At 42.6% G+C, this 23,342-nt stretch overlaps 1 protein-coding gene and 1 long non-coding RNA gene across 2 annotated transcripts; one reads left to right on the forward strand and one right to left on the reverse strand.

The window, feature by feature from the left end:
* The first annotated feature begins 865 nt into the window (after positions 1-865).
* SNX18 (sorting nexin 18) lies at positions 866-23,136 on the forward strand. Its single transcript, XM_075526737.1, has 3 exons — positions 866-1,073; positions 1,109-2,747; positions 20,287-23,136. The coding sequence occupies exons 2-3, from the start codon at positions 1,175-1,177 to the stop codon at positions 20,538-20,540; spliced, it is 1,827 nt and encodes a 608-aa protein (XP_075382852.1). The 5' UTR covers positions 866-1,073; positions 1,109-1,174; the 3' UTR covers positions 20,541-23,136.
* Positions 16,172-18,832, reverse strand: LOC142421757 (uncharacterized). Its single transcript, XR_012778972.1, has 3 exons — positions 18,754-18,832; positions 18,308-18,463; positions 16,172-16,316 (listed from the first exon to the last, which is right to left on the reverse strand). It is a non-coding gene; the product is annotated as an uncharacterized LOC142421757 (long non-coding RNA).
* Positions 23,137-23,342: the final 206 nt, after the last annotated feature.

Consider the following 23,342-nt stretch of genomic DNA (forward strand, 5'->3'; position numbering starts at 1 on the left):
CACATCTCCTCTGGAGAACTTCTTTCTAAATGTTCATGAACAGGTGGAAATCTTGAGAGAAACTTGTATCCAGGGATCCAAAGAGAGCTAAAAGATCATTATTGGGATGGGATCTATGTGATTAGACAACACAGGACCAGGTGCCACAGGAGTTACAAGGGAAAATGATCAGGGCAGGGAAAAAAGGTCAGGGATGGGATTGAGGCTGTTGCACAGCAAACCAACATCAGCAGCATGACCACATTTTTTGAGAGGGCTAAAATACACATTATCCACAACTAAAAGGCACGCTTTCCTAACCCTAACCTTACTTTTCTTTGCAAGCAACAACCAGCTGGAGGAGGACCTCCAGAAACAGTGCAGCCCCCAATAGCATCTGCGTGATGCACCTCCTGCGGAGAAGCTGAAGCAGCCACGGCGTCCATTCGTCCTGCCCACGACGCGGGAACCCTGGAAAGAAAAGCAAACACGGAGAAGGCGCACAAGGTTCTTGGCCAAACCCGGAGAAGTGCTGAAACACCTTTGAGGGGGGTCGGCAGGTTGTGTGTTTGAGCGGTGGAAATCTGGAAGACTTATGAGAAATCAGTCGACGGATTTAAAGAGGCTGAACGTGCAGGTGTGGCAACCTGGAAAACTTGGTATGCGACACCCAAAACGGGGCAGCTCGGCAGCGCTCCCGCACCGTGACCGCGCCCCGGCCCCGGCCGCCGGCGGGAGCCCCGCGGCCCGCCGGACGCCAGGGGGCGGGCGGGGAAGGGAAGGGAAGGGAGGGGAGGGGAGGGAGGGGAAGGGAAGGGGCGGGCCGGGCCCATCGATGGGGGCGGCCGCTCTGCGCTCGGCTCCTCCGCCCTGCCTCTCGGCTCTGGATTAGCGAAACTGGCGACGTGGGACGGTCGCCGGCCCGGCCCCCGCGCCCTGCCTCGCCCGCCGGGGTGAAGCCGGGACTCGGAGCCGGCCGCGCCGCAGCGGAGCGGAGCCCGGGCAGCCAGCGGCCGCAGCGTCCCCGCCGGCGGGACGCGGGGGCAGGAGGCAGCAGCGGCGCTCTCCTGCCGCAGCCCCGCCGGCGCGGCGCGGCGAGGCGAGGCGAGGGGAGGCGAGGCGAGGCGAGGCGAGGCGAGGGGCGGCGGCGCCGCGGCGGCGGGGAGACCCCGGGGGGCGGTCGGGCGGCGGGGCCATGGCGCTGCGGGCCCGGGCGCTGTACGACTTCAGGTCGGAGAACCCGGGGGAAATCTCGCTGCGGGAGCACGAGGTGCTGAGCCTCTGCAGCGAGCAGGACATCGAGGGCTGGCTGGAGGGCGTCAACAGCCGCGGCGACCGCGGCCTCTTCCCGGCCTCCTACGTGCAGGTGATCCGCGCCCCCGCCGCCGAGCCGCCGCCGCCCGCCCGCTACGCCAACCTCCCCGCCGGCGGCTTCGAGCCGCTGCCGCCGCCCGCCGCCTTCAAGCCGGCGGCGCAGCAGCCCCCGCCGGCGGCGGCGCCCGAGCCCTTCCCGCTGCCCCCGGCCGCCGCCGGGTACCCCTTCCCGCCGGCGTCCTACGGCGGCTCCTACCAGCCCAGCCAGGGCAGCGATGACGACTGGGACGACGACTGGGACGACAGCTCCACCGTGGCCGACGAGCCGGGCGCCCTGGGCAGCTCCTACCCCGACTACGAGGCGGCGGGCGGCGGGGCCTCCGGCCGCTACCGCCTGTCCACCCGGTCCGAGCTCTCCCTGGGCTCCCGCGGCGGCGGCGGGCACCCGGCGGGCCACCCGCACCCGCCCGGCGGCGGCGGCGGCGCCAAGAGCTCGGCCACGGTGAGCCGCAACCTCAACCGCTTCTCCACCTTCGTCAAGTCCGGCGGGGAGGCCTTCGTGCTGGGCGAGGCGTCGGGCTTTGTGAAGGACGGGGACAAGCTGTGCGTGGTGCTGGGCCCCCGGGGCCCCGAGTGGCAGGAGAACCCCTACCCCTTCCAGTGCTCCATCGAGGACCCCACCAAGCAGACCAAGTTCAAGGGCATGAAGAGCTACATCGCCTACAAGCTGGTGCCCAGCCACACCGGCCAGCAGGTGCACCGCCGCTACAAGCACTTTGACTGGCTCTATGGGCGGCTGGCCGAGAAGTTCCCCGTCATCTCCGTGCCCCACTTGCCGGAGAAGCAGGCCACCGGCCGCTTCGAGGAGGACTTCATCTCCAAGCGTCGCAAAGGCCTGGCCTGGTGGATGGACCACATGTGCAGCCACCCCGTGCTGGCTCAGTGCGATGCCTTCCAGCACTTCCTCACCTGTCCCAGCACGGATGAGAAGGCCTGGAAACAAGGCAAGCGCAAGGCTGAGAAGGATGAGATGGTGGGTGCCAACTTTTTCCTGACCATCAGTGTCCCTACAGGCCCTGGGGCCAGCCTGGACTTGCAGGAGGTGGAAAGCCAGGTGGATGGCTTCAAAGCCTTCACGAAGAAGATGGACGAGAGCGCCCTGCAGCTTAATCACACGGCCAATGAGTTTGCCCGCAAACAAGTCACTGGTTTCAAGAAGGAATACCAGAAGGTGGGGCACTCCTTTAAGTGCCTCAGTCAGGCGTTTGAGCTGGACCAGCAGGCCTTTTCGGCTGGCCTCAACCAAGCCATAGCCTTCACTGCAGAAGCCTACGACGCCATCGGGGACCTCTTTGCAGATCAGCCCCGGCAGGACCTAGATCCTGTGATGGATTTGTTAGCGCTGTATCAGGGGCATTTGGCCAACTTCCCAGACATCATCCACGTCCAGAAAGGTAACACCTTTACATGTTTTCTGAAACAATGAAGTTTTATGTATCAGTGGTATGCACACAGATGTAGGGACCAGGGGCTAAATTTGCCCTGTGTCTGGCTTGCTGGCCTTGGGTTAAGTCTTTCTGTGTTTACTCAGGTAAACTGTTGCTAAATATAAAAAACCACATCAGTGACGATTTTCATTCTGTGCCAAAGGTCTAGGCATAGTTGGGAATTTTACTGGTCAGACGTTGCTGCGTTTGGCTGTGTGTCTCTGAAAGAAACCACATCTGCCTATACTGCTGATACGTTAAAGATTAATGGGCTTGTTTACAAACCCTGGAGATCAAGTGGTATGAAAACATCTATTGCTCTTTGATGTATGTTAGGTATCTTAAATCTCTGATCCAGTAGATAATAAATATGAAGTGATCTGAAGATGCAGGTATTCCTCCGATTGACCACCTTGTTTCAGGTGTGTGTGGTGGTGTGTGCATTTTGCAGCGTCAGTCAGATGAGGTGTTTAGAGCTGCTGGGGTTTCTCAGTTCAGCCATGCATTAAACTCTCTTGGTGCCTTTGTAAGAATAATCGTCTGCCACGGTGTTCTTAGTTGGAGTTATTCATCCTTTGCCCTTATTATCATAAAAAGATGTTGCTCACCTGTTATCCTTTCAGCATCTTTCTAGCTGAAGCATGCTTCTGAGGTTCAGATTGCTGTTTGTATGTCACATTGTGATCCATCGGAAAGAAACTCCAAAAACGAAAGAATCATCTGCTGTATAACTAGTGACACTTGTTCAGATAAATAGAAGTTTTTAGCACTATATATGTGTAGATGATTTCCCTGCTGTGAAATTAATGATATTCATATATTCTTCACCATTGTGAGAAGACTAGCCCATCATTCATTCTTTTTGCTGTTATATTCCTTACCTGTAGTTTTCAACTTGAAGATCAGGGGGTTGTGGGTATTGGAGCTGTAAAAGAGACCAAGAAAACATTCTGCTCTGCAGAAATAGGTGTGTGTAACAGTTACCTGAGAAATTGCATGAGCTTTATTGAAAATTATTTTGGAGATTAATAAGTGGTGTTCTGCATCCCAAGAGGCAAAGCTTGAGTTGTCAGTCATGGTGAATCAGTCTTTTGTGCCCTTAAGTGACATTTCGAGGGGTTTTGCATCTGGAACAGTACCTTGAGTTTGACAATAAAAGAGTTGGAAGAGGTTTTTTTCCAACAGATCAAAAAGTCCAGCTTCTGGGAGATATGCATTATTGCTGGGGAAATCTGCGGAAATAGAGTTTGTACAAAGTGCACAATTTGTTGTTATTTAAGAAAGTAAGCTTTTCATAAAAATTGCATGCATCAAACTCAGATTTCCATTCTCCTGTCGAATCGTGAAAATTGTGAGTGGAAACTTAAACAATCTTAATATTATTTTGAAGAGACAAGGGAAGTCTGTGGTCTAATCTTTGAGGAGGAGTTGTGCTAGGTGCTGTGGCCTTGTGTTCTGATAATAAGTTTCAAGTATTTTAAATTTGGGGAGAAGGGTGGCTTTGGCAATGCCTCATGTTTGGGAGTAGAGCATTTTAAAGTGAGTTGTCAACTAATAATAGGATTATCTGTAAGATTCTGGAAAAAAATAAAGGGAAATATTTTTTATTAGGTGGAAAAACCCAGCAGATTATATATACAATTTAAGTAATATATCCTCAAGCTTTAATATAGAGTTTTTCACTGCAGTATTTTTGGAGACGAGACTTTGAAGAGAGGATTGGGAATAAGATATGTGCTTGACTCAACCCTGTTTATTTTATAGTTCTGTTTGAATTTGTGCTTACCGATTAGATTTACCTTGCTGAACTGGGGAAAGTTCATCTAAATGATCTTCCACTAGAGCAGTGCATGAGCATGATGTATGTGGAGTTGATTTTGTGCCAGAGCACTGTCCTGGAGCTGGTTGGAGAAACATACAGCCGGTCTGTGTGCAGGTGTTAATGCTCCAGCATCTCTGGGCTAACACTGCCTTCAACATGGTGTTAGCCCTGCTACGTACTTGCCATCAGAAAATGGCATGGGCTTGAGAGGTTGGACTCTTGAGCATCCACGTTTGTGATAGGAACAGGTTTAGAAGCGCGTTACATTTTTATTGTTGTCATTCCCATTACAAAGTGGGCAAACTGGAGGAAAACTGAGAGGAAGATTTTTTTACGCCCAGTATATTGCTGTTTTATTACTCTTAAGAGTCACTTGTAACAAGGTATAACTTTTCAATTCCAAATTGTAAACTTCAGATTAAAATATGAACTGTTTGGTGTTCTTACAACCTAAGAGCTTTCTTTTAAATCTACTATCTGGGATAGTTGCCAGTTTTGAGAATTATTATTGTCTGTATAGACTAAACAAATATCTGCTGGTGATAATAGATCATCTGAAAAATAGAGTTGACGTGTGTTTCTTCAAGTGTTTTATTTTCTAGCGTACAACTTCTTCGTGCAGTAAAATGCCCCCAAAGTGCCCTTAGAAGTGGTAGAAACAGCAGCCTGATTGATGCATTGCTTACATGGCCATGCCTTTAAAAGGATGAACGCTGAAGTTAGAAGTACTACTCCTTTGTTTTCTACATAGTGCAAATGTATTGTCCACTTGGGATAGAAACCAAATCCTTTTCTAGACTCCATTTCTGTATTCCCGTAGACCTGAGAAGGACCAAAAAATAGAGGCAGCTGTGCCCAAAACATTCCCGCATCTGTTGGTAGAATATTCAACTGCATTGTCCCGTTATGGGTTTGCTCTGCTGCAGATAGTTGAACAGCTGCTGAATGTGGTATGGAAGTGTGTTTTGTGGTATGGACTGAGAAGTCTGCACCTCTGGGGTTTTTTTAATAATTTCTGCAACTTCTGCAGAATGAAGGACAGAGAATCTGTAAGTCAGAGACAAAAATTTCCCTCTGTGTGGGCTTTGTCTTTTTTCCTGGAATTATGAACCAAAGCCATGTAAGCCCCACTGTTGCTTTGTGGGCGTATCAGCAGGAAAATATGTTAACTGTTGTGCTTCTAATTGCTCTGGGGTCCAGGTCTTTCTGCCTCCTGTGCTGAGGACATCATACCTGATCTGAAGTGTGCAGAAAAGGATTGGCATTTTGGTCACTTAGGTAAAACACGTGAACCAATGGACTCTGGGAATATTTTCAAACTGTTTATTGTCGTATTAATATTGTAAGTATTTTATGAAATGGTAATAGCCTCAATAGGACATTGTGAAAGATTCCTTTCCCTCTGCTTCCTTCATGTTGAGCGCCCAGTGTTTAAGGAATTTTCTGTGAGGGAAGGAAGAGTTAAAGTTCCTGCTCCAGAAGAGACGGAGGAAGGATGTGAACTTTTCTGTCCCATGTGCCAGTTGAGGATCAACTTGTCAGTGCTTTGTGAGAGACCTTACCCGGTTTTATGTGCGCTCCAGTCCAGGTCTGAAGATTCATTGGATTGAGCCCTACAGTGAAGAACACTCTGAGTTGCAAACCCCTTGTTTCCATCTGGAAATGCTTTGTTTGAGAGTCCCACTGAGGCTGGCACAGAGCATATCAGCCCCAAGGCATACATCCCATATGGACAACTTGATGTTTTATAGGCTTTATTTGGAAAACTAAGCGATTAGGGGAAAACTGGCACTTATACGGGTAGATGATGGCAGAGTGGTGTCTCGAGCATTTAAGCACCCAAATACTTGTATGAATCTAGCCGTCAACCCCCTGTAGGTAAATGCTTCTAAAGTGCTTGCATGAAAGTATTCCTGTGCATACCTGTGTTTTTTGGAGTGGAAGATCCAAATACGTTAGACAGATATACTTGTATTCTGTTTTCTTTAGCCTCTGGCAAAACATTTGTAGGAAAGGAATATTAAGTTCAGTAGGCTCAAAAACTAAGCTGTACTTTTGTCATTTCTTTTGCAGAACTGGTGTGTCTTTCAAGAAATACTAGATTCAGTTGCTTTAATTTTGAGAAGAAAAGCAGCTACTTTTATTTGTAATGGATAATGCCTTCTTTTCTGTGTTTTAAGGTCTCCTTGTGGAAATTCCCTAGGCATTCTTGGCAAAATAATTCCTAAATATTAATTGCTAGAGCTTCAGTCAACTGATGAGATCTTCTGACTGCAATAATCTTCAACATAAATGCTCACTGCAGGCCCATGCAAGTTCAGGTTCAGAAAATTTATGCACATATAAGAATTTGAGATGGTGTATGCTAGTACTGTAGCTCATGCTTGTCTGGCTGTCTTGTCTTGCATAGTGAAAGTAGAGAAGTTACGGGCTTTCGGGTTTCTTTCTTTCAGGTTTTGTTTGAGGAATTACTATAATTTGCCTTTTGTGATTCCTGAAAGTAGAAGAAATACTGACTAACTTGCTGTTTCATCTCTGCTTTCCAGATTTCTCCTTTCTCTTAACATTATGATGTCAACACTAGACAAACTTTTGGTTATGATTTTTGCAAAACAGATTTGAGAAAGTGGTCTAAATATCTTCTAAGATGTGGGCAGCCATTCTATTTCCTTTGCATGCCAAGATTTAAAAGATTATTTTAAAAAATATCTGAATTACCTCTTTGCTCCTTGATCTCTGTTTGTGAAAAGTAAAGTAAGGCAAATGGTCATATTTACCTGAAGAAAACTTACTTCTAGACATTGGCTTTAAAGAAAGTGCTGGGTGTGTTTTTCAAATATCTTACAAAATTATAGGCAAAAAACCATTCCAGCTGGAAATGCATCAAAATTTCAAGCATCAAAAAAACCCAGACAACACTGAAACTTGGAACTCTTCTGTAATGTTTTCAGCAATGTTTTTTTTTGCAGGGGGAAGGAGGGGTATGTGTGGTCATGAATAAATCAGACTGGTCAAAATTCACACCTAAAATTTTATATCACAGTGTAAAAGCAGTGCTTTTCTCTCTTGCTTACTTTCTGACCTCTTAAATTTGTTGTGCAGACATGGTTTTTCCATCCCTGTTTTTCCTTTTATCCACCTTTCCCCCAACCCCGTCCCCCCCGCTCCCCCCATCCCTCAGATCATACACTTTGCATGGGGTTCAACTCAGGTAGCTACTGGCTAAGAGCTAGGCATGTAATCCTAGCCGGATGACCCTTACAACAGTAAAAAGAGATGGGTACCTACATTTCATCTGTTGAAGGACTTTGATGAGAAAGGATGTCTTGCTCCAGGATGACAAGTATTTTTTGCCCTGTCAGCCTCCCCATTGCTGTTCCAGTGATGATGTAGTGTTGCCTGCTTGCTGCTGAATCACCCAATGTTACCTCCCAGTATTTGAAGGTAACCTGAAGGAAACTGAGACTTTTAGATGGCTAAAATGGGAAAGAATCTTCACATTTAGAAACTGTATAAAATTATAGCTTCCTTGGTGTGTGTAAAATCAGAGGACAACAATAAACAAGACTAAAATTGAGCAATAGCCTTACTTGAAGAAGATTAAACAGAAAGAGGAAAAAAAGGACTTCTGTGTCCTGTCTGCCTAAAAGGTGCATGGGTCTTTTTAAAGTATGGGGTTTTTTTTCTTTTCCACTACCCCCATAATGTCTTGTCTTCTTACCTTAGATTTCTAAGGGAGCAAGACTCATGCAGTCGTGATGTCTTTTCTCTTTCCTATTACCTTTTGAAACCCGCTAGCCTGATATCATACACGTTTGATGACAGAGAAATGTTTCATAGCTGATAAAACCCCAGTGATTTTTTTTCAAAACCAGCTGGTAGCAGAGGAAGAATATAACTGTTCTGCCCATAGGAGAGACTGCACGCATTACTGCACACCAGAAAGTCTATCCAGGACGCCCACTTAGTCCCAACAGGCTGGAGAGGTTTTGATCAGAGCTCACACCTGTGGTAGGTTCGACCGCAGGCAGGGCATTGTCAGCTCTTGTGCTCTTACAGGTACTTGCTCACCGCAGGCAGTAAGGCCCTGCCTACTGGGAAAACCTTGTGGGCAGCTAGAGAGTAGCAGGACAGTGTAGATACTGAAGCATTAAAAATTATTTTGTAGAAAGAGGAAGTAATTTTATTTCAAATACGATGTAATACCTTTTCAGCTCGAAGCTTGTGAAGAATCTAGATGGTGAGATGGTTCTCTTACAGCTTGGAGAACTCCAGGTCTTGGTAAAAGGACTTCCATCCAAACAGGGAAAACAAGAATCGGTAGACTCAAAATGGAAAGTAGCTCTCGGAGCTCTTCCAAGTCTTTGTAACCACATTATCAAAAACAAACAAGCTGGCCAATTTTTCTGTTTTGCAAGTCACCTTTGAAACAAGGACATGTTTCAGCCTTTCCAGCATCTTTCCATGACTTCATTGTTAGACTTTGTTTGAACAGTTAAAATGCCAAGTTAATGTGTGCAGACTGTATAAACTCATCCACCTGGTACCTTACTTTTAAATTGCTTGGTTCAAATAGCACAGAATTTGAAAATTCTAATTAAAAAAATGAAATCACATTTGGCTTACCCTGCAAAACATGTCTTATGAGACTAGAGCAAACATGACAAATGTTTCTTTCTACACAATCTTGCTTATATCTTTTATGAAGGCCATGAGGATTTAAATAAAATTAAAAAAAACCCCACCTAGTGAAAAGTGTGTTTTAAATTTTGGAGTGGAATCTCATTAAGTCGGTGACAGAATGTATACATTTAAACAGTCTGTTCTTGTCAGTGACTTTAGGTTGTTATTGTAGCAGAGCGGGAAGAAGTGATGGTTTCAGCCTTTGTTTTAGGTAGGTACACATCACGGGTGGACAACTTACGTAATCGTGATGAACTGAACTACCCTTTTTATGCCTCCATGCATTTCTTTCGTAACAATGTGAAAAGCAGATTCATGCTGTGATTGGGAGTTTACATTGCTTTTTTGTCCAAAAAGCAACTTGCTGTTCTAGTTTTTTCAGGCTTACCATTTTGAATCTTTATATGCATGAATAGCTATGCTGACTAACTGGCAGTATACTGAAGAAAGAACTATTTTACCAAATATCACGATAATGACACTACGTTTTAAAGTTGCTTGCAGTTTTATGTAAGCCCAAACTCAAAGGGGCAGATCACTTCCTCCTAAAATGGCAGACAATTCTCTTCTGCCTTTATTAAACTATAATATTCTTTATGTATTATATGTACTGTATTGATACATTCATTAATGAAGTTATATATTTACAATTTTAAATCAATTAACATAATACAACAATATATAAGGTATAGCATTTCTTATATATAATATGAATATAGCATATTATTATAATGTTCACGTGTTCTGCTTTTGTGTTATATATTAGTTGGTTACATTAATGATGGTTTACCTTGCATATTTTTCCTGAAACAAGGAGTCTACTTCTTTGTGTCCTTACAGAGATACTGTAGCATTCAGATTTCTCAGAGAGAGCATGTAAAGGTTGCTCGGGAAAAAGTGCAGCAGCATTTGCATTTCATTTGGATCTTGACTCTTTTCTTATGAATTTATGTTAAACTGTCTATGCATGTTGTATTTGCTCACCTTAGGACAGTAGCTGAGCTAAGCAGATGATGATGGACAAGCAAACACCATAAATTGTGCTTGCTGTTTGCTTCCCTTCAGCCTTTACAGAGAACAACATCCAAAAGCGGGTCTTTCATAGTGCCCCAATAAAGAAGGGATGTCTGAGTCCATGGAACCTGTATTTATACTTGCTTCTCTCAGGAATGGTATATGGATATCGATATGCAGTGTTACATGTCTTCTCCTGTCCACTCACATCCCATGAATCTTAAGAAGATTTTTAAGAAGTTACCATTTGATATAATGATGCTTACATCCATTTTGGCTGTGACTTATATTCGTCTTCTGTAGATCCAGAGGAGACATTTCTGCTCGTATGCTGTTAACCAGTTTTACTGAAAGTAAGTTTATCTCACACATGCACAGCATCATTTCTGATGTAGGTTGTTGTCTTGAAGTCAGCATCATGAACAGGGCATTTACAAAAGCTGTTAAGAGTCTGTAGCATCATTCTAGCAGAAAAGTGCCTGTTCTTAGCATCCTAATTGGGAGAAACCAGCCTTCAGAACCTATAACGACTGAACTGTAATAGACCAACTTAACTTCTGGAAAAACAGAGATTTATCTTAAAAGTCTGTTTGATGCCTTGTTTGGATGTAAGCTAGTAGGAAGTACTTAAAATCACAGAAAGGTTTCATCTTGGTACTTCTGCAAATTGCGATCACTTAAATTTTCAAGTGTGTCCACCCTGAAAAACGTGACTGACTTTCTAACAGGCAAATGTACCGTGTTTCTAGTGACCAGCCTAGTTTAAGTTTCACTCCTTTCTGTCCCCCCAGTCTGCAGCGTCAGCTGAAGCCATACGAAAGAAAAACTCCTTACACGGTACATGTGAGTGCCAAAAAGTACAGACTGCCTAAGAATTGGGCAAAACCTGCATTACCTGGTGTTTGCCTCTCAGGCTGTGGTGCAAAATGCTACGTTTGTGATAACAGCAATATACACAATTTAGCTGTATTTTAAGATGAAATTATTCCTGACAGGCCTCCTTTCAGACGTCACTTGGGTACCTGTAAAGTCAGGACTACTCATGAACACAGTTTAAACATGATTTAGTGGCTGAAATAAGGTCATTTGTTTGCTTAAAACACTGTTTGTGTACAATGCATCTAACGACATGTTAGTTTTAAAGTTGCTGCATTCAAGATTTGAATGGAAAACTTCCATCCAATTTTGCACAGTTTTTACATGCGGTTACCTAGCATTATGGGCTTCTTTGGTTTTGTTGATGGGGTTATGCAGGGCAGTAGGTGCAAAAAACTGATAATTCTGTAATGTTTCTTTTATTTATTTTGACATCTTGCTCCCATCTCCTATTATCAACTGTTTAAGGGCAAACTGTGGCTTGTTACTTGCATAGCAGTGTGGTGTAATGTGGCCCAGCAAAACATTCGTACTGGAGGTGCTGCACACCAAAGCTTGTAGATTCCTCTGGGGGTCTCTGGAACTGAAATGCATGTTGCCAATGTGATAATTTAAATATTTTTCAGTAGCATGAGCATTTTGGAGCCTCTGAACATGTACAGGTATGATTACAGTCCTTGTAGATCTGGATAAATAAATTGGCTGTGTATGCTTTTCCTATGTGTGTGTACACCAACTGGCAGATGTACACACAATGAGTCTAATCAGGTCTTAAATATCACATTATTTAAATTTTAAAAAAGATTAGTTAGACATCTATAGTATTCATTAACCCTGGTAGTTCTTTAAAATTGAGTGACATTTGACGCTGTGCATTCTAACACCATCATTAATCTGTTATCGATTAATTAAATCAATGGATATGTTAAAACCACCAGATGAGATTAGAGTTAATCAAGTTTCTGAAATCTCTAGCAAAGACTGTTTTATTTGTGCATGATCTCTGACTTGTGAGGATTAGAAGGTGATTTCATTTTGAACTGAAGAATGCATCTCTGTGTGACAGCTTTCGATGAGCTTTGCAACATGGTAGCTGGAAGAACAAATAATTCTGTCTGACATTAATAATCCTGTAGTCAGTCAATGTTAACCTAGATATTAGCAGAGTACTGTGATTTATGAGCTGAGATTTATAGGATAGTATTATATTATTCTGTGTTTTTTTGAGCAATGGGCAATGAAATAATGAAAAATAAACCTCACTTTTTTTTTTAAACTATTTTTAGGCTGCAGATTCTAAAAGCATTATAGCCATTTTCACATATCTATACAAAAACCCCTTGTAATACTAAAGTAATTGAAATTTGATATCTTTTATTTTTATATTTCTAACTTTGATTATGGAAAATAGAGCGTTGTTAAAGTAGTTTTGCACCCTTAAGGAGAACAATATAATATTTGAATTAGAAAGACTGGTTTTGAAAACTCTGTTGTGTTGGCACTTTCAGAAAGAACAAGTGACTTCATCATTTTGACTTTGATGTTGGAGATCACTTGTTTTTTTCTGTTTAAAAATGTAGAACCAGATTTTAAAGTAGCAAGTCATTCCTACATTGATTACTGTAATGGTAGTTTTTCTCCGTGACATTTATTTTATACAGTTCAGACCCTACTGGAGAAGTCTGCTGGTTTTAATTTCAGGCAAGTTCCCATTATGCCACTTTCCATTCTAAATCTTGGCCAGAAAATGTAAAGAATTTGCAGAATCTTAACGTAGGCTTCTTTTGTTAATCTGTGCTCAGAGCATTCTTAAGCAAATAATCTGTCAAGGTAGTAAAATCTCTATTCTGCTACACACAATTTCGTCTTTTCACTTTGAATTGAGAGAGGGAAGTTCGGGGGCTTTTTTTAGGAGTAGGATTTCATGTTATGTGTAATCTCCCGTGGTGCTTCTGCAACTTCCCTTGTGTTGGAGCTAATGATTGTGTAGCCCTGGGCTAAGCTGGATCACATAGCTAAGCCATTGATAAAACTAAGCCACAGTCTCCTTCCCCTCCAGGCCAAATGCAGTTTTTTATTGGATTAGTCGTTTGAGTCATCCCGTAACAACATCTTTGCTAGATCTGGTGTAAGCAGGACGGCCATGTAGACAGGCTTGTTCTGGCAGCAGTCTGCTGGATTAGAGTTAACGTTGTATCCCCCACAGTTGTTTCTTTCAGATGGAGGGTAAATTAAAACTGTGCTACATGCACGTGGGCTACCCAGGGTTTGCCTTTTCAAATCTTTAAGGAAAGAGCTGTAGTTAAATAACCTCACCATTAGGTAAGGAAAAAGAAAACTTACCTCTAGTTCCATTTTCTGCTTTTGCATCCTTTGGTGAAAGCAACATCATGAATATATTGTTTTATCCCTTCCTTTTAGAGATGGCGTCTCATATTAGAACAGCGTATTGTAATAAAAGTAAAGCGTATTGTAATAAAATAAAAAAAAGGGAGTTGTTAGACTAGTTCAAAGCTCTCCCTTCATAGCATGCTTTGAAGGACACATCATGACTACTGTTAAACCATTTAATATGATGGGCAGCTGAATGGCATGGAAATGTAAGTTTTTTACTTTCTAGTAAGTAATGCACCAAATTTTATTTTGTACCTTGCTGATAGTAGAAAGGTGAAAAATTGTTTATTGCATAGGTCATTTTATTTTCACAAGATTTCTGAGGTACAACTGGTGAGAGATTTTCTTTGTCAAACTTGTGAGTTTCTTTGACAATCACAGTGTTTTCTGACCCCAGCTGTACTTCCCCATGAGGGAGCCATCTCTCAGAGGAGCCTTTGCTGTCACACCGAAGCCTGTTGGCCAGGGGACTTCTCAAAGGCAGTGGTCAACAATATGGCGCTCTTTGGTTTTGCCACAGTTACCACTGATGTCAAGGCCAGGACAATCATCCTCCTCGGGTTTTTTTCCATTCTGCCATTTTTATGGCTGTTGTCCTTTTCAGTATCATTTACAAATAGGGTCTATGAATAGAATAAGTACAGGTTTGTGGTTGGAGGAGTTGCTGGCCAGGTGCCTCATTTCCGTCCCTTGGAACAGTTACTGCTTCTCACCTGCAGCACGACCAGTGGCCCCGGTGGTGTGCTGGCCCATGCTTGCCTCCCTCCTGGCAGTGCTGGAGCCAGCAGGGAAAGCCAGCAAGCCATCATTTGAGGAGCAGCACATACTGTTGAGCTGGCACCCAGCTCACTGCTTCACTCTCCCTTCCTCACCCAGCTCCATTAAAAATATATTTCGGAAAATAATGTTCTTTGTAAGATATCAAGGGGAACCAGAGGACTACCATTTTGTCTCCTGTGTCTTCTTTCAGTCCCTTTGTAGTTGTTTTGCTATAATTCTTTAACTCAAGGTATGAAGTAGAGTAACAAGAGCATGGGTATTTGCTGGAAGAGTGTTGTACGAATGATAACTGACGTACATGTAAACTGTTATCTCACTACTAGTGAAAGAAATCTATTTGCTCTATTTTAGCATGATTCATCACTGAAGTGAAAGAAATATTTTAATAACTGCAGTGATAAAGGCATTACAATTATAGGATCTAAAAAATTAACTTGTTGGCTCCTAAAAGCTGGGTGAGTTTTTAAGTTCAGTATTTTGGAGTGAGATACTGAAGGCATTGATATATGGGTGACTTAATGGATGATACACATTCCTGAGAGTGACTGTGAATTACAGACCTCCCTGACTTCAACAGATACTTACCACTGCTTCAAGTGCTGTATTCTAGCAGTGTTGAGCTGTTGCTTCTTTGTGTTTCATCCCATCAGTATCAGTAATTACTGCTCATGTTTTTTAAGAATCAAGCAAGCCCAGCCATGAAACAGATGTCCACTGTAGTAAGCACTGTGCAAATACAGAGCAAAAAGGGCTCCTGCCCCAAAGAATTTCCTTTCTCTAGGCTTGTCTTTATTTGGGTTAGTAGCTTCAGACACAGCTGACGTTTCGCTCCTGACTGCTGTATGCAGCACTCGAAAGCTGATGTTCGGGTACTTTGAGGAGAGGTGGAGATGGGGCAGTGGGGAGATGGTATACCCTTAGCAGCTACGGGTGGTCTTCAGCTTCTGATCGCCTGTGCTGGCAGGCGCAGGGCGGACCTGGCTTCAAGTGAGACAAAGGAGCTGAGTGAAGAGCAGTCTTGATTGCAGTCTTCATGAGCTGAGCCCCAAAACTTTTGCCTTCTGGTCATGTTGCAGGCTGCAGCTCGGACTTGTGTCACGTACACTAAGTGTGAAGAACCAGTCTAGGGCTGGCTGCTGGTAGGCTGATCATAGCATGCAATTGGAGAGCTTGGAGACACATATGCATCAGCATGGGTTTACATCTATATGTGCATACTTAGAGTGTGGAGGGAGAGAGGGTACTATTTCAAGGAAGGATTCAAACCCACCCTTAGTTGACTCTTCACACAATCTCAAAGTATTTATTAGTGTAATAAAACTGCAGGTGATGTGAAATTATATTGTTTGACCTAAACTTGAGTGCTCTCAGGTTCAGGAATTCTTTTTTTAATTTAATTTTCCTGAATATATTTGACTCTTCCTGCCTCATTGCAACCTCATGTTTGCATGGGCAGCTTACTGACTTCAATACACTTCTTTTTTTCCTGATAACTCCTCAGCACCCATTTAAGTTGCTGTTTGTATTGTGTGTTTTACAGCTTGGAAGTATTTATTTCTAGCAGGAATTTTACATTGTCCCTGTCTGCTTGGCTGCTAGCATGTTACTATAAATGTCCCTTGTTAAATGTGTTTATATCACCGTGTGTTGTCTAATCTCATACTTCAAAACAAGTACTGAAACCTGTGAGTTTCTCTGAAGCCCTTAGCAGCATTCAGTGAGCACCACTGTCTGTTTAACATCAGGCTTTGGGCAATGAAAAACAGCATTCACACCTGCTTTTTCCCACCTTTTAGAACAGAGATAGATATAGCACAGCTTTTTGCAGCGTCCTTGATCCAGGCCCTCTTCGCTGTTTGAAAGCTAGTCCTGATCACTGGAACATGATCTCCTGACAGAAGGTCTTTTCATCGGACCAGAAGCTTTAAATGCACAGGCAAGACTTTACAGAATCTGCAGAGCTGGACCTAAAAAACCCCAAGAATTTATTTTTATGTATTCCATCCCTCTGGGACCAGTGCACTGGCAGATATTTATCCCAGACATGTACTCAGCAGGAGGTTTCCCTGAGCTAATATGCATTAGGAGGTGGCTGCTTCTGTTTCTTTTCCCTAAAATGCATGTTAGCCGTTTCTAGGGCTGCCATAATTCTGCTTTTGTTTTTTAAATACATATTGCTTTTGTGGATTGTCCAAACCAATACTAGATGTTCACATCATTAAATTCAGAAACCAGGAGATGTTTCTGCAGGTGTACCTGGGCCAGAGGGAGCTCGCTCAGCCTCAACAGCCTGCGAGGACGGCAGCGGGAGCAGGGAGGTGCTGGATTAGGTGCTGAGGGCGATGGATAGGTTAGTGAGGATGGAGGTGGGGCAGTTCATGGTGTATGGCCTGGGGTGAGATGGGTTAGGAGTTGTGGGCTGGGGGGCATTAGAGGTTACCAGGGGACCCGTCCCCTACTTCGGCATCTCTGAGCAAGACCCTTGTTTTCAAGCAGGGATGCACAGAAGGGGCTGCTCTCTGCTCCCCAATTCCCTCACCTGGTCCTCCTCCCCCTTTTTGCCACTAGAAACCTGCGTGGATCATTGCACCCTTGACATCAGTGAATCTCTGCTCCGGCTCAGAGTTTTGCTCATGTAGATTCAAATACAAGGGCTGTAGGCTATGGAGAAGTGTTTGGAGAAAATTTGCGATGAAATGTGTTACGTTATTGTTTAGTAAAGCTGCTTGCAAACTAACAGCACTTTTTTCTAAGATTTACTAAACTAAGTCTTGCAAACTTCAGTAGATGCTGAACAAATTAAAAATGACATTTTAGAACAAATGATCGTTTGCTTCTTAAAATAAAGTACATGGGCTTTTTTTCTGTGTGTTTCGGGAAGGTTCTTTGATTGTCCTAAAATAAGCTAAAATTTTTGCTCTGTGAAGTTATTTTAAGATTAATTGTTTCACTAATAATTAAACACTTCATTTAGAGGCACTTCAAAAAACCAGGCAAATTTGTACTTAAGCATATGTATAAGCTCTTGTCATACATTGCTGACTTCTGGTTGTAGTCTGCCTGGGTTTTAAAGGAAATTCCACTGTAGGAGCAGTATGAATCCGTATGCTTTAAGAGAGCAGTATTAATAATTGCAAGTTTTCCCCTCTGATTCCCTTCCCTAATTATAAATCTTTCTTTTTTGGTTTTTTTTTTTTTTTAATGGCAAAAAATGCATAATGCATAATATGTCTAGTCTGGAGGGGTTTAGTGTTTGGTAACGTGTGGTTTTTATTGATGTAAAATAATTTGGAGATTATGCACGCTCCAGAACTTAGTTATGCTTTCAGTTGCTGATGCTGTAAATTTCAGTATTTTTCTTCCAGTTTGGTCATTCTAGAAATAACATCTAAAGCTGTTTCCCACATCACAACTGAAGAGTTGTCATGTTTATTTAACCAGCTCCATCTGGCTTCCAGTAAGTCCCAAATTTCATTTTTTCACAGCCGTGCATGGATTCCTGCCATGCCCACAGAATGCAGAGAAAATTTATGTTAAGCCTGACATTGTTTATTGAAAGAGGCGTCCTTTTTGCAGAAGAGGGGATTAAATATTTTTCAGATCGTGCCCTACCTCGCAGATTCTCGCTCCTTAGAGGAGAAAATACAGATGTTCTGGCATGGTCCCTCTGCTGCTGGCACCACTGCATGTGGAAAAGGTTTTTCGGTGGTGTGTTTTTGGGGCAGGCTGGAGATGATGAGGTCAATCAGCTGTAGCAGCCGGTGCCAAGCTTTTGGTCACCACGCCGGCAGGCCGTGGGGACCAGGAAGGTGTGGAGCCAGGCCCTGCCACCACCTCGCAGCCCCGGGGAGAGCCGCTGCCCTTGGCCCCCGGCAGCTCTTTGGCACACCACGTTCAGAGCGTGGCGTCGACTCCAGCACCAGCGTCCTTGGCCATGCAGCCTGCGGTCTGTGCTTACCTTGTTAATAACCTCCCTGCCACAGTTTAAAAAAGAAAAGGAAAATCTCTCATATGGTCTTTCTGCAGGTATGTCACACGGGAGGGGAATTTCTTACGCTCGTGACTGAGGGTTCATACCAAGGCTGCAGACAGGAGGTGCCATGTACCGCACAGCCTAAATGCAAATTAGGCAGAAAATATGATTTTAAGAGTAGAGAAGTACTAATAACAGAGGAAGTATTTTCCAAGTGTTTGCAATTAAAAACACTCCTTGCAACAGTTAACAAGTTGTTGTTAAAAGTTGAATGGAGAAAAGTCACTCATGCTTCTCTGAGTTTAGGAATTCCAGATTTTATTTGTAATGCAAAACGCAACCCCCATTTCATTTCAGAAATGCAACAAACTCTATTTCCCCAAGTCTGCCAAATCATCTCATATTTTAACTTGCTTCCAGTGCAAGCGTACCTTGTCCCTCCATTCTACCTGACTGCCTGGTGAGGGGTTGGAGATGGGCAGGGGATGAGCTGCAGCAGGCAGGGGAACGTGAGAAGCGCCTGAACGAAATGCAGCGAGCAGCGGCCGTGCTCTCCGGTTGCCTCTCAACCCGCTGTGCATGCAGCAAACCCAGACGCGTCTGTGCACAAGGTCGTGCTCCAGATCTGAATTGCAGAGATGTGTCAGGCTACGGGCGGGAGGCACATTCAAAATGGCTTGTTTAACAGGCACAGGAAGGAGGGGACGGAAGGTAGCATTACTGCTGATGAACTCCATTTTTACTGTTTAATGATGTTTCCTACACATGTGGGTTCAGGCTGTCGAGAAGACAAACCTGCACCTCCAGCAGATAGAGTGGAGGTTGTCCCCCTGGAATATATAGGCAGAGAGGTTTCTCTGTTAGCTTGCTGGCTAGTGTCACTGTAGGGAGTACAGAAAAGCATTTCGTCAATGCAATGTAAGGGGAGTCCTGTCAGTGAACTGTAGTCACGTGTACGGTAAGAAGTGTAATCTGAAAGGAAAGAGAGTTAAGACATTACAAATAGTTGAAGGAACAAGTAGCTTAAGTGTGGTCATAAAGATGTGAAAAACGTCCTATCACTAACATCTTGTGAGAAGATAAAAGCTGTATTGGTCTGACTGGTTTTAGTTACATGAATAAAATATGTATATAATATTTAAGGCAAAGACATTGCTCTATGGGAAATTGAGTCCAAGAAAATGAATATCTTAAGGCATATCTTGGTACTCTGTCATTATATGACTCTTCTTTGGGTAGGTCTGTTTTGGGTGATATTTCATCTTCGTAGGATGTGTGTGCTTTAATTAGCTATTTGGAGAAGGAGGACTGTCAATTCAGAGAAGGAGGACTGTCAGTTCTTTTGCTCTGTTTTTCTTCTAGCTGTTACAAGACGGCGTTAGGTCTCCCTGGATGTCTGTGACTTTGAAATAAATTTTTAGATTTTCTGGTACTCAATAATTAATTTTGGCGTGTCTGTGGTGTAAAAGCAGAATGGTGTCTTGGCAAGATTTTGTGTATTCAGATCTCCTTTTGACGTTTCACAAAGATTGGGAAAAGTGATGTTTCACAAAGTCCAATTTCTTAATGAGGTTATTTTTCTGGGGTTTATGTAGGCTTAAATTGATCTGACTAGTTTTCTAGTGCTTTCATTTTTTCCCCCTAGTGGTATATTTATCAGTTACTCTCTGAAGGACACGATCTGATTTTTAAGATTGTGAAATAGGCATGTTTTACTAACTTCTGCAAGCTAGAGCCTTAAAAAAGTGGGCTTTTTTTAAACAAGATTCACTGTTCTGTGATTTTTTAATATGAAAAAGCTTTTATTCCTTTTCATTCATATATATATATATATGCACACATATAAATACATTTAGAATGAGCCTTATACAAATCCTTGTTGTTATTAAATCACTTGTTAAAGTACAGTAGTCGAGTCTACCTTGTCCTCACAGTTCAACTATTTTGTTTTGTTCTTTACACAGGAGCCCTTACCAAAGTAAAGGAGAGTAAGCGGCATGTGGAAGAGGGGAAGATGGAGCTCCAAAAAGCTGAGGGCATTCAAGAACGCTGTAACATTATTTCTTTTGCGACCCTAGCAGAAATTAATCATTTCCACAAAATTCGTGTGAGGGACTTTAAATCACAGATGCAGCATTTCTTACAACAGCAAATACTCTTTTTTCAAAAAGTGACACAAAAGCTGGAAGAAGCTCTTCAGAAGTATGACAGTGTTTAATCTCTGAACTTTGATTTGTGGACTTCCCTCAGCATGAACGTGACCCAGGTGGCGGAGCAAATGCTGCTGCTGAAGAACTGTTGCCAGTGGTAGACGGTGGTACAAGGATGGTTTTGTGTTCACCTGGAACCCTGGTTTAATCTCCGATTATGTAGAAAGGAAACAGTTATAGGGCTATGTAGTAGAAACAGTACCACGCATTGTAACTAAGTTATACTGTATATGCCTACACTACCATTGTAACTTTTTTGAAATAATAAGTATACTATTTGCCTTATTGCTTTTTGAAATATGGTATTTTAGTGCATACTTTGTAGACCTCAAACCCTTTGGGTCTTTAAGGAAGTTGGCTAGATAAAAGCCTGCTTCAGATGCCTTTTTACTTTCCTAGATTTGGATTTCCTAAATTCAAATGATTCTCTGTTTACAGACTCCTACTAGAGCAGCTATGTGATTCTGTGCCTTTAGACTCTATTTTTCCTTTTCTAGTAAGTCACATTTTTATGATTGAATGAAAGGTTGATGCCTATGACAGGAACTGATTATGAAACCTCACATTGACTGGAAAAAAAACAGCTGCCATCCAGTTTGCACAGCAAGTACTGTCTTACGACAAATGTTGGCTCAAAAGGGAGAACTTAAGTCTATTCACACTTTCCCTGGAAGTGGGGACTACTTGTTACATGTACTAGGATGTTAAGCACACATACAAAAATACACCATTTAAGTCGCTTTCCGAAATGAATAATACAGTGAGGGGGGGGGGGGGGTCTGTATACAGCATTACTGTGAGTGGAAATTTGAAGAGCTAGCCTAATAAAAATTATGTATATTAAGGGGATATGAAGGCAAGCTATGTGGCTGGAACATTTTTTTAAGTTTGAAATGATCTGCTCATTGTTCAGTTGCTGATTCAGTTTAACATCAGACTTCCATCTACATTGCCAGTTGTCTGAGTTGAAACTCCACTGTGATTCATCAGTTTACTGAGTTACAAATTTTCAGGGATGTTCAGTAGTATAAATGATCTGAAATAAGTCTTGGCTGAACTGACTTGGAAAACAGGTGGCATTTTTATGTTTGTAACACTCAAGAATTAACAATTGTCTTAATTTTTGTATAAATATTTTTGACAAGCAGGGTGCATTTATATATACGTAAACACTATCTTCTAAAGAGTTTTCTGGCTTATTTCCCTTGAATTAAGTCTGAAGTCTGTGTTTCTTACCTATTGGTTTCCTTCTTACAGGTCAGTATGAAAGAGAGTTTTTATTTAGCCTATCTTTTTTCTCCTAAACAAAAACAACAAAACCTTCCAAGGAAGCAAAATGTTTACTTTTTGTTTTTAATTAAATTAATCAAAGATAGCTTAAACAAATGAAAGCCTGGAAAAGGAAGTTAAGCAACAGTTACATTGAAGTACAAATCATTCCTCACCTATGCAGCAGAAATGTGCAGTTCTTTCGCTCGATCAAGTGAGTTTCTGTAGCTTAACCCCACACCTCTGTTTTAGAGGAATGAATGTAGTTTTGAATGTAGTTTTAAGATTCATCCCCGAATGCTTGGAGATTGCTATTTTGCACAAGTTGTGTTTGGCAGTGCTTCTAGTACATACCCAAAGAAGAAAAATACAGAATAATGAAGAGAAAAAAATCCAGTATTCGTAAAAGAAAGGAAAATCGGTGAGGAAAGACTCCATTTCCAGGCTATTAAGAGTGCTGCAAACAACAAGGTTGACCATAAAATAAGGACCATAGTCATAGGGCTGACTTGCTCTTTATCTTCCTCATGGTGTCTCGTTCTACATTCAAAACTCACCACTTCCCCTAACAGCTCTTCCCAGCAGTACTCCAGCTTCCCCTATGTCGTTAATTATGTGAGATAGTGATGAGCTAGGTTTGAGCTGAGTTCCATGGCTTATGTTTGCTTAAGCCAGATACAGTTTTATTAAATGTCTTTGCAATAATTAGATCAGACTACAATCAAATTAATTCTGCATGGAGGTATTAAGACCTGTTCAGAAATTGATCTTGGTCCAGTTGAAGTATTCTAGGAGGTTAGTATTAATGACATGTACGTGTCCAGGAGGAAATTAAGCTGTGATATGTATACATAAAACATTATCAGACAGGTACAGTTTTCCCAAATAAACTGTCATGGCCTTCACCTTACTTTCTCATTTGTGAATTTTTGGGGTGGGGGGAAAGTGGGGGTGCTAATTGGTTAAACTTGATGTACAAAAAAAGCGTGACTGGAATCCTGGATCTGAATTGTTGCAGAGTTTGGAAAGGTTCAAATCTGCATCCATATTAGCATCTTCCTTTCTTCCTCGCTCTTTACAGAGTTGGAGTTAAACTGATGTAGGCCACCTGAACTCCATTAATGCTTACTGCACTATGCGAGAACTACGGTTTTCATTTTATTTGGAACAAGTATGGCATTGACCACTCATGACTGACGGACTACTGGATGGTGTGGTCTGAGATCCGAATGTACTCTACAGTAAAGTGAGTGTATATTGTGTGGGACTTTGGAAGCATCAAAGGAAATCTAACAGAATCCTTTTGAATAAATAAATGTGGAGGCAAGCAAATTAGCTCTATAGCATAATGTTAAATGTCTTTGTTTTATTTCATTCCTGTAATTTGTTTTTGATGCGGCACAATTTTTGCCCTGACAATTAGTATCTGGTGTACTTGCTGGGGGCTAGAGAGGTTGAGAGAGCTGCATGAAGATCCACTGAGGTATTGGTTTCTGTTAAAGTGCTGAATCCAATGAAAACTGTGGCATGAACCCATCAGG

Source organism: Mycteria americana, chromosome Z, assembly GCF_035582795.1.
Source record: "Mycteria americana isolate JAX WOST 10 ecotype Jacksonville Zoo and Gardens chromosome Z, USCA_MyAme_1.0, whole genome shotgun sequence".
Classification (NCBI taxonomy): Eukaryota; Metazoa; Chordata; class Aves; order Ciconiiformes; family Ciconiidae; genus Mycteria; species Mycteria americana.

Excerpts from the sequence above, each read along its gene's own strand:
- SNX18 (XM_075526737.1), top strand. The coding sequence starts at position 1,175 with ATGGCGCTGCGGGCCCGGGCGCTGTACGACTTCAGGTCGGAGAACCCG. Across the intron at positions 2,748-20,286 it reads CATCATCCACGTCCAGAAAG|GAGCCCTTACCAAAGTAAAG; the intron begins GTAACACCTTTA and ends TTCTTTACACAG.